The sequence below is a fragment of the Podarcis muralis genome, chromosome 3, assembly GCF_964188315.1.
Source record: "Podarcis muralis chromosome 3, rPodMur119.hap1.1, whole genome shotgun sequence".
In the NCBI taxonomy this organism is placed as follows: Eukaryota; Metazoa; Chordata; class Lepidosauria; order Squamata; family Lacertidae; genus Podarcis; species Podarcis muralis.
In genome coordinates, this window is record NC_135657.1 from 59007133 (window position 1) to 59018592 (window position 11460).

Here is an 11460-nt window from a genome sequence, read left to right on the forward strand (position 1 = left end):
TCGAAGCAAAAAGGAGGCTCATGGCGCGTTAAATGCCTAGGCAGATCTGTTGTCATCTAAGGGTGTAGGAGCACCGAGGACACTCAGTACAGCATCTAGTCTTCACAATATCCCTAGGCCTAGGGGAAGCCCGCAAACCCCTTGTCAGTGCAGATTCTCTCAAGGGCCATGCGAGACATGTATGGATAAAGGAAGTGTGTCTTTCCTTTAGTACCCTTGGGCGCAGCTCACAAGCCCGAAAGGTTTGAATTCATTTAAACTAGCTAGGTGTTATCTTACCACCTCCCCCTCCCCTTCCTATCTTGGGCTTCAACATCCTCTCTGCATCGTCTATTATCACCAGGATGGACCTTCTTTCCATTTGGGTTAAGACAGAGGCAAAGTAGTTTGTTGAGCAGTTCTGACTTCTCTCGTGTCCTCCAACAGCATTTCTCCCATCTCCATGCAGACGACCTAACATACTACTTGCTTGTTCTTCCTATTGTTTCGAACATAGACAAAGAAACATTTGTTTTTGAGAGTCCCATGGACTGCAAGAAGATCAAACACATCCATTCTTAAGGAAATCAGACCTGAGTGCTCACTGGAAGGACAGATTGTGAAGTTGAGGCTCCAATACTTTGGCCACCTCATGAGAAGAGAAGACTCCCTGGAAAAGACCCTGATGTTGGGAAAGATGGAGGGCACAAGGAGAAGGGGACGACAGAGGATGAGATGGTTGGATAGTGTTCTCGAAGCTACAAACATGAGCCTGACCAAACTGCGGGAGGCGGTGGAAGACAGGAGTGCCTGGCGTGCTCTGGTCCATGGGGTCATGAAGAGTCGGACACGACTAAACGACTAAACAACAACAACAACTTCTCTAACAAGCCTGAGCTCATTCTGAGGATAGATGTAGATAAGGGGTAGCAAAATATAATTCTCCTCTTCTCTTCTCTTCCCTGCCCTGCCTTTTGGCTTCATTTAACATCTAGCCTGATGAAAAGTTTAGGAGAACTTGAAAGCATGCACTCAAATTTGTGATATTATTGCAGTGATATTGTGATATTATTAGGGCTAGATATTGCCCTAATGTGGGTTTTTGAATTTTTATTGTGTTCTAACATGGGTGCATTTGCTTATTATATGGAAAGGGGGAACAGAATAATTTCCAACCTTACTATTAAGAGTAATCCTCGGGTAAGAATACATTGGAATTGGCTGCTTTCTTAATGCTGGCTTGTGGGGTGGGAGGATTTGGAACGCAATGTACTTTGCCTTGGTGTATATAATCAGTGATAAAGCTGCTCTTGTTGATTCATTTTGTGTCTGATAGGCTAAAGAAGCACTAGAGAGTGGTGAAGTACCTGTTGGTTGCCTCATGGTCTACAATAATGAGATCATAGGGAAGGGAAAGAATGAAGTTAATGAAACTAAAAATGTAAGTTATTTAACTGAATTAAGCTAATGTAAATCACTGCACTACATATGTGGGTAAAAACTCCTTAAGTTGGTATAATTGTAATCATTTTTGCAGTCCAAAAACATGCATCTTGTGTAACTTCTGAGTGGCATATGTACACTGCTGTCTCTGGAATATTTGCATGTTTGTGCTCCTTCTTTCTGGAAATTAGGCGTGTAAAGCACTGTGTTTTCAGTAGTTCTCTGCAACTCTTGAACATCTTCCAATGGGAGAAATATCACCTGGCACCCTTCCTACTGTAATTCAGAAGGGCCATGACAGCATTCCTTTTCTACAAGGCATTTGGCATAGCACTGATTTCTGAATGCTGGTGAGAATTCATTTTCATTACTTTTGGTCCTTTGATTTGTTGTTTCAGCTTCTGTATTTTTATCATAATTGTATCTGGCCTTTCTGCATATTAATGCAACTGCATTTTAATTAAAACTTTTTTTAAAAAATAGTGTAATTCTTAAAAGCAGCAGCTTTTCGCTGAAATATTTTCAGGACACAGCTAAAGCTGAAAAGATGATACAGTGGTGTTTATTTATTTTTTAAAAAACATTTTAACTTTGTTAACAATCTCAAAGATTTTCTGATCAAAAGTTGATGTGTTTTTCATCTTATTTTTTATAAATGTTTGCCAAGAAAAGTTGCAGTTTACTGACAGTATTCCATTCACAAAATGCATGCATGTTTTTGTTGTGGCTGTGTGGGGTTTTTTAAGCTCTGGTATCTGTGCCCTAGTACAAAATGTGAGAAGTGATCCTGAGCTGGATTGTATGTTGAACAGCATAATAGACTTGTTTTAATCTGCAGCTGGGGGAGTTCTCCGTTCGGATAGTGCAGCCAATACTTCTCTGAGCTGACCCTTCTGAATTGTCTGGCAGGAGTTGGAGCAAATATTACCAGTGTGTTTTTCCCTCTGGCAACTTCCTTGCCTGCTCTTGTTTTCCCTCCTTCATGCTTCTGTTTCTGTTTGAACATGCATTGTTTGTTCTTTTTGGCTGTAACAGTTATCTGGCACACTAAACCTCACTTGCAAGCATAACCTGCCCACCCACCTGGTTTGCCTTTGAAGATGTTTCAGCGATAACCTCTAGCATCCAGTTGGTCATTTGAGTATGCATATATTACATAGCACAGCAAACCTAACAGATCTCTCTGAGTTGCTCACAATCAAGGGCAAAATTCAAACATCAAGGTAACAGTGTGACAATATTACAGTGATACCTCGAGTTACATACACTTCAGGTTCCATACACTTCAGGTTACAGACTCCGCTAACCCAGAAATACTACCTCAGGTCAGTGGCGTAGCGTGGGTTGTCAGCACCCGGGGCAAGGCAAGTAATTTGCACCCCCTAACCCGTGGATTTGCGCCCCCTAACCTGTGGATTTGCCCTAACCCCAGATGTTGCGCCCGGTGCGGCCGGCCCCCCCTGCACCCCCCACGCTACGCCACTGCCTCAGGTTAAGAGCGTTGCTTCAGGATGAGAACAGAAATCGTGCTCCGGCGGCGCGGCAGCAGCAGGAGGCCCCATTAGCTAAAGTGGTGCTTCAGGTTAAGAACAGTTTCAGGTTAAGAACGGACCTCCGGAATGAATTAAGTACTTAACCCGAGGTACCACTGTACCTTGGATGGCAGGGAAAGTACACTTCCTTGGATGATCTAACTGCATTGTGGTGATGGCAATATCACCACATAGGATGCATATTAGGATGCAGTATTTCAAATAAACTGTGCCCAAGATATTAGGACTTCTATGATCAAACAGTTACATGTGTGTGGGGAGTTCCTATGTCTGTCCACCTCCTGAGAAATAAGATATTTTGTGTAGAGATGATTGTGCACTGCCCTGAATAGGTGCTTAACTTATCCTATACCCACAAATATGCTCTCACACAGAATTGTTCCAAAAAGAGTTAATTTATAGAAAAATAACAAGATCATTCTTATAAGAAGTAACTAGTGTGGTACAGCATGAAATCACGGTGCATTTAAACCAGTATCCTAACACATTAACACTCCTAGTCTGACCGTCTGTCCTTTGTTTTATAGGACTAGCATGATGATAAGAATAGTTTCACATGCGTATATATCTTAAGTTCTCCCTAAGTTACTGCTGTAGTGAAGTAGTTGCCCATTCCCACCATTGGAGGCTATCAGTGTAGCTGGACAGGCTAAAGAATAAGATGTGTGTGGCAAATTCATTCACAAGAATGGGTTCCATGTGAGTCCCCACAAGGAGGAGATTGGGAGGTGAAAAGCTGTGCTGTGATATCAAACCTCCCCTCCAAAATGCGGATCATGACTGGATTCATAAAAGGTAAGTACAAGAACTATTAGGTGTGTAGGGATGCTGTGAACTGGCCTGAAATCTTTGGATGGTCAGTAAACAAATTTTAATAATAATAATAATCATGATAGTGTCAGCTCTGGGACAAAGAAGGTGGCTGAACATTTCCTGGAGTGCTTGACACTGTTCATGGTTTCTGCTGATCCTGATCTTTCGGAAGTCTGGCTAAAATATAAATTCATTTGCAAAACTGTCTTATAACATTGGTTTACAGACAAATACATAAGATACTAATAATTCTGTTTGGTATGTACTTGTTATCATTTATTTACTTTTAGATCTCTACTTTGATCTGAAATCATTTGTGGAACAAGTTGTTGCAAGGCAAACATTCTACCTGAAGGGATTTAAAATAATGTTCATAAAACTTTAGCATATTAAGACAGAACAGTAATTAATCTACCCAATGATTAATTTGCTTTCTGTTTTTGATCGCTATCTTAACAGCAACAGAGTATTAAAGAAGTGGAATTCAATGAAATATATAGGCTTCATTTATCATAAGCCAAGCAGCCTTAAATAGCTTAAAACATCTCTTATCAAAATAATGTGTTCTGTTTTGTCGCTAAATGGTGTATTAAAGCATTTGGGCTAGTGCACCAACTGCAGTTCCTATCCATGCTCTTGTTAATATCCTATTCAGGCAAGTATAATGTTTTGTACATGGGGTTGTGTTTGAGGAATGGACATAACAGTAAGTTCATTATGCAGTGGCTAGACTGCTGAGAACTGACATCCAGATCATAACTTGCCAGCCTTGAAATAACTGCTCCAAGTCTATTTCTGAGCACAATTCTTTGGACTGGTTTTAGTCTCTAAAGGCTGAAATGACTTTGAATCTTGGGTGCCTTCTCCTACATGAATCTGTTCAAGTATGACGATGATCCTCAGAGCCTGTTCTCTGGTCCCACTGCCATTGGAGGTGAAGCCAGACCAATGGTTGTAGCCTCCAAGCACTGAAGTGTTTTCCCCAGAGACATAGAGTCTGCTCTTTTTATCTTCCCAAATCTTTTAATTCTTGTTTTTTGAATCCTCTCTCTCTCTCTCTCTCTCTCTCTCTCTCTCTCTCTCTCTCTGTGTGTGTGTGTGTGTGTGTGTGTGTGTGTCATTGTTCCTATTTTAAACGAATTTTTATGTAAGCCTTGTCAGCTTATGATCAGGGTAAAGAATATCAAAATGTAAATAAATGAATGAAATGGAGGTATTCGGTCTGTCTGTGAACAATACTGAGCCTAGAAGCATTTTCAAATGTTCCTAATTGAAAGTGACTGTAGATGGAATATGTGAACATGCCTAAAGCTGTTGAAAGAGGGAGGGTGTCTTCCATGGTATCCTTTGAGCTCTTATGACTAGTAGGTCTCATCGCCTCCCTCATATTTATTCATAGACTGAGTTAGATACAAAATAAGGATGTTGATATCTTGACAAGTAAGGAAAGCATTTTGCCTGTAGCTGAGCATTTCCCCCCAACTGGCCACTTTCTGTCTGACCTCTCTGTCCTTGCATGAATGGTAATCTGGGTAAAAACTGGGATGTTTTCAATAATGGAAAAGCTGATTGACATAACATTTGTTAACCAAGGATAAAGAGAAACAGATGTATTGTGCATTTTCCCTTTATAGCAGATTTTGATAAGGAAGAACTTTTCAATAAAGTGCCAACAACATACTCTGCTTTTCTATTTTACAAGAGGAAATTTACCGCTTTGAAATGAAATTTCTGCAGTTATTATGACCATCTTTTATATGCTTTTAGTGGTTAAGCTTTGGCATCACTGAAGATCCTACCCTATTGCCTTCCTACTAAAAATAGCAGGAATCCATCCATTCAGATTGATACATTACTATTTGGTGTAAATACTGATGTCATTTCCCTGTATCCCCACAGGCTACTCGCCATGCAGAAATGGTAGCAATTGATCAGGTCATGGACTGGTGTCGTCAGCACAAGAAGGAACCCAAGGAAGTATTTGTGAACACAGTGCTATATGTCACTGTAGAGCCTTGTATAATGTGTGCAGCAGCTCTGCGAATGATGAGTATCCTTTGGAGAATTATCCATTTGTATGTTAATTTCATCTCACATATCAGTTGCTAACAAGGTAACAGAGGGCAGCTCTATGTTGACATGAGGCCTGTGTCATTGGGTCTAAGGGGATTTGTTCGTGCAGAGATGATGGGTGTAAGGAGAGCTGTGCTGGACAAGTTCAAAGACGTAACTGGTCCAGCATCTGTTTCCTACTGTGCTGAACCAGATCCTAGGAAAGCCAACAAGCAGAGCGCATTTCTATGTCCCTCTGCTATTCCCCAGGTTCTGCACCTAAGGAGAAGAAGTTTAATTTAGCAAGTATTTGTGTGGGTGAGTCTAAGCAAGGAATGGGTAAGCCAATGCTACAGTGAAGCAGGGTGAGGCAGCTTGCATCAGGTGGCAATCTTTGGGGTTATCATGACTTAGTTTATAATTATTACCTTCCCTGGGTGGTGCTTGTGCCTCAGGGGCCAAAGTGTATTGTGCCATCTCTGCTCTGGGTTAGGATAGGGTTGCTGTATTTCAATAAGTAAAATTCCTGACACCCGCAAAGTTGTTGAGCAAGCATAACCTGCCCACCCAGCTGGTTTACTCTTGAGGACCCCAAAATTGTTTAGCTTTTTTTTTGGAAACAAACCCACATTGTTGAGCTTTTTTGGGGGGAAACCTCCCCCCCCCAATAGTGACTTTAAGCTTTCGGAGCTGTTTCCTCTGCTTTCCCCCGCATCGCGTTGCCATACACCTGGGTTTCCCCTGACATTTTGGCAATTCCCCCAACACAATTTTTACACCCCAAAACCAGGACATGTCAGGAATTTTCCTGACGTATGGCAAGTCTAGGTTAGGAAATTTGGAAAGGATACAGTAGTGGTAGTTATTGCTCTCAGATTGTGGGCAGAGGGAAACAGTGAATTAGCAGCAAAGGAGTTGAATTAAGTGGGGGAAGATATGCCCCAGAGATATGACCAGGCAGTAGTGTGTCTGTGGAAAAGAGGAATTTATATCATACATGAGAAAGGAGGGAGGCATGGGTTTGAGACCAGCACAACTATATAGCCTATTAAATGAGGGTAATTCTATTCTATACTCCTTCTTTTCTTAACTTACATATATAAATCCCATTGGTTGTATATGGCTGCCAAAATGAACGATTCGGAGGCTGTGGTTCGGTTTTGAACATCTCTTCTGCTACCTTAACGGACACAGGGGAACCATTCCAGGTGAAATACTTGTCACGGATGTGTGTGTTTTTTAAAAATGAAAGTGTGTAGACATCAGTGGGCAAACTTGGCCCTCCATCTGTTTTTGGACTACAACTTCCATCATCCCTAGCTAACAGGACCAGTGGTCAGGGATGATGGGAATTGTAGTCCCAAAACAGATGGAGGGCCAAGTTTGGCCACCACTGGTGTAGAAGAACCAAGTGCAGGTTGATGGTACAACCTTATCCAGAGAGAAATTATTCTAAAGCTGCATCGTTGTCAGTACTTTAATTCTGAAACTACCACTGAAATTCATCTTTAGCACCATTGTGTCAGGATTTCTGCAGTGATAGTTTGGTGCTGAATCAACATTCAGAGAGACTGCAAATAGCTTTAGGATCTAGAGCAGCCACTCTCTTCCCACCCCCCCACCCCAAACAGAAATAGCAGGCTGGAGTGTTCTTCCATAATATAGCATCTTCAGGGCTCCTTTATTTTATAGAGAAGATTATAATTCATCCTTGTTTGAGGTGTGAGGGAATGCAAACCATAAATTGTAAAATTAGCTACAATCAAAATGGATTCATTGAATGGTTAGGGAGCACTTAATTGTGCAGCATTGGTGAAGCTAAGTGGATCTGAGTAGTCCATGGGTGAAAGACCACAATAAATCTTATGTATCCTCCCTTTAAAAACAAAAGCAGGTTGTAAACTTAATAAATAATACACTTATATGGATGAAGGTTTATCAGAATAGTTGGAAACCATTATAGGAACAGAATTGGTTGTAATTTTGTTTAAAAGAGAAAAAAGGGCACTTTATTTACCCTGACATTTAGCATAGTGATGACACTAGCTCTACATCATGGCAACTATGTGAGAAGAAATGTCTTGCATTTAAGAAATTTGATTTCCATTCTCAAACAATTGCAGTTAATGGCTGCGTATAAATTATTCCACCATGTGCGTGCATACCGTTTAAATTAGGGCATTCATTGAAAGCATCCTATTTTGTGTATGTGTGTAAGCACTGTCACTTTCACTCACACATGTCAAGAAATAAATGATAACAGGGAAAGATTTGTGAGTGGAAAAAGTTGCAACATAACTAAATTATTTTGATATGTCAAGGACGTTTTGCTGCTAGGGGAAAAACACACCCCAAAGGCAAGTTCCTTGGCACAAACTCATAGATTCCTGTTCCACAAACCATGGTAGGTTGGAATGGGAAGAGCCTGTTTATGGGCACACTCTCACTTCCCTTCTCTCATATGCCTTCATTCATTACTTTGGAGGCTTGTTAAACCACAGTTGCTTCTAATGTCCAAACCAGGAAACTGTTATTTTAAGCTATCCCTACAAACCAGGCTATCACACTATGGTTATTATCTGTAAGCCAGTCAAGATGAATATAATAACGGTTTGGAAACATGCTATTTACATGTGTAAATTGGATACCCTCAGTGGTAAGCCATTTTTGTTATTGAAAGGTATTGCTTTGCCTTTAAAAAAACTCCAGTATGAAGCTGTTCAGTGGATTTTCTTTTGCCCCTGGAAGTTGAACACAGTGATATCAGAAGTCACATCTGCTGACGTTCTTTATGCTACTAAAGAGTCAGATAACCTCTTTGGGATACAAGCTGGTTAATCTGGGAGGCCTTATGAACAAAATATTCCAATCTCTACAGTGCATAGCTGGTTATCGATCTGAAGAAGCTGTTGAAATGCTGAAAACCTTCTACAGACAAGAAAATCCAAATGGTAAGTACCCTCTTGTTCTAATTCATGTTGGCTTTTGCATCTTTGAACATTAATGCTTATGTTTTCTTTTCTTGTGGCAGCACCAAAATCAAAAGTTCGAAGAAAGGAATGCAGTAAATGAGTGGTTGTGATGGATAGTAAAACAAAGCTGGAAGAATGACAAGTCTTTGAAAAGGCTGGCCAGTATTGACCTTCCCTCAGCTATGGTATTTAGTCCTGAGAGGTGGAGAAAAACATGTCTGTTACTCTGTAAATGTCCAAAAGTATCACTGATTGAAAGATAATAATCAAATTGTCAAATATGGCTTTTGGTTAAAATGTTTGGCTTCTTATAAGGAACAATAGAAAGGAGTGGTATCCTCCAATAATTAAATAGTTAATATGACACTGTTGTAGCCCTACTAATTTTGAACTGATCAGCTGGAAGACCAACTATCCCGAAAGTCCTTAGTTTGGCAGGTATGCTGACTTCTTGCCACTGATGCCATGCACACACATGATGATATACCGGCCAGTGCACATACCAAGTTCTGTTTACATTTAAACCACTTAACAACATACAGAAATTCAGTGGTCTCAGAGTTCTGTATGCCTCATCAGCCAGAACAGAACCACCACATCTACTCATGGCGTCAGCAGCTAGAAACCTGTGTGAGCAGTGGCTGTTATGCTGAAAACTGTCATGAGGACCAGTCTTAATAGCTCTAGGACATACGAAGCTGTCATATTGAGTCAGACCATTGGTCTATCTAGGCTACGATTACGTATTCTGATTGACAACACCTACGGACTACTTAACTGGAAACGGGGATGAAATTGGGACCTTCTCCCCATAAAACATTTGCTCTTCCACTGTGCTACAGCCCTTTGCCTTGTATCCTAGACAGATTTATAGTTGGTATTACTTAAAAGTAAACTGCTTTCCTCATCACTGTAGTGCACGTTTCCAATGTATACATAATTTGGAGGAATTCGAAGGTAAGCTAGCAAATCCCAGACAATGGCTTGTTTATATTGAGCTCAATTAAGACATTCATGATTAAGAAAGCTTGACTATGGTTTGTTCATGATGTCTGAGTTGACAAACCATGGTTTATGACCATGTTTGGTTGTGTGTACTTTTTCAGGTTACGTTGTCACTACAGTTAGCAAACAGACAGTTTCTTTTTCTTATATGCTTGTGATAGAAAACCGCCTTGAAAACGGAAGTCTAGCATACCCAGTATTTTTTGAATGAATATTTTGTTTCATAAGATTCATACATTGCTTTATTGTTCTTTTTTTTTAAAAAAAAAAAGAGGTCAAAGAGGAATATTGAGAAGTAGACTTCCAGAGGAACTTTTCTTAGTATAAGGTAACTAGGCAGGAAAATGGCAATAAGAAATGCCTAAAGCTTAGAGCTGGCACTTCAGTGCTTATTGGGTTGTTCCTTGACCGTATTCTGATTACAATCCAGAAGAGGGCCTTGCTGTTCTAATAATGAATGGCCCAGCAGCTTGACATGGAGCTCTTATTCCTGCAGAATGTGCATGCTGAGCAACTCAACAAGCTGGGAAGCAGTCAAGCAGTGCCTTATAGATTTGTATATTATGGACAATTCCAATAGTTAGACAAGTGAGAGCCACAGTTGTTGCACTATTTTTATTTCTCTATTAAATAGATAAACAAATTCTGAAAAGGGATGAAGTGTGTTCCTGATGGTTAAATAATAAAAATGAATACATCTGCCACTTGCCTCCCATGCTTGGCTTCCGTTGACATATAATAATTTCACATTGTGCACAGCAGAAGGGCATTTTGGGGGTGGGGGGAGGTAATGTTAAGGTAGCTATATTGGCACCTCATTTCTTAAGCATTAAACTTGGAATTAGGCCCCACTGGTTTCAAATACAGCATTTCTATAAGCAAACTGATTTGGCCTTTAAATGGTAAGTTGTCTGCGCAGAGAATATGTCCCCTCTATGCCCTGCATAGCACCTGGGACATCATTTGTGTGATGAATATATTTGATTAATAGTTATAGGTAAGGATGATGCAAGGTGCTTTTCACAGTGCAGTCCTATGCATGTCTACCTGGAATTTGAATGGAATTTACTCTCAGATATGTGTTTTTGGGTTGAAGCCTTAAACATACAGTTTGTGCCTCTCCCTTATTAATCTGTCTTCAGTCACAATTTGATGATAAATGCTTTAAGTACGTATTAGAGTCTAGTGCGGCTGGCAGGTGAGAGGATCCATTTCTGTTTGATGAAGGGAAGAATGAAAACTTGGGAGACACTAACACTACAAACATTATTTCTATTCATATGAAACAAGCAACTTGTAACACATTTCTCATTTCCTACTGAGAAATCATGTGTTTTAAAAATGCAAAAAAATGGAGACCATCATCTCCACAGGCTTAGAAGCTACAATTGGCTGTAGGTCCCACTGCTTATATATCACATGTACACACAGTTGAGAAGATTTTGAAGTTCCTTAAAAAAAAAAGAAACCAAGCTTATCCTTATTATTCCAATTACCTTTTGGTAATCCATCCCACTCACTAGTTACCTGTGTCTAGCAACTTTTGAATTCCTACTCAGATGATCTATTTTGAGAAAGCCCGATCTTATCGATGTTTATTTGGAAGGAAGTCCTAACTAGTTCAATGAGATTTGGGAGGGAGG

At 40.2% G+C, this 11460-nt stretch overlaps 1 protein-coding gene across 4 annotated transcripts in view; it reads left to right on the top strand.

The window, feature by feature from the left end:
- The window catches only part of ADAT2 (adenosine deaminase tRNA specific 2), a 35861-nt gene that overhangs the window by 292 nt on the left and 24109 nt on the right, over window positions 1-11460 (top strand). The window contains exons 2-6 of one of the 4 annotated variants that reach the window (XM_028723576.2): window positions 1316-1420; window positions 5688-5838; window positions 6942-7048; window positions 8719-8791; window positions 8872-10071. In XM_028723576.2, the coding sequence (XP_028579409.2) occupies window positions 1316-1420; window positions 5688-5838; window positions 6942-7048; window positions 8719-8791; window positions 8872-8912 (477 nt within the window). In that variant the 3' untranslated portion in view covers window positions 8913-10071. The other 3 variants (XM_077925935.1, XM_077925934.1, XM_028723578.2) reach the window with 3 other exon arrangements.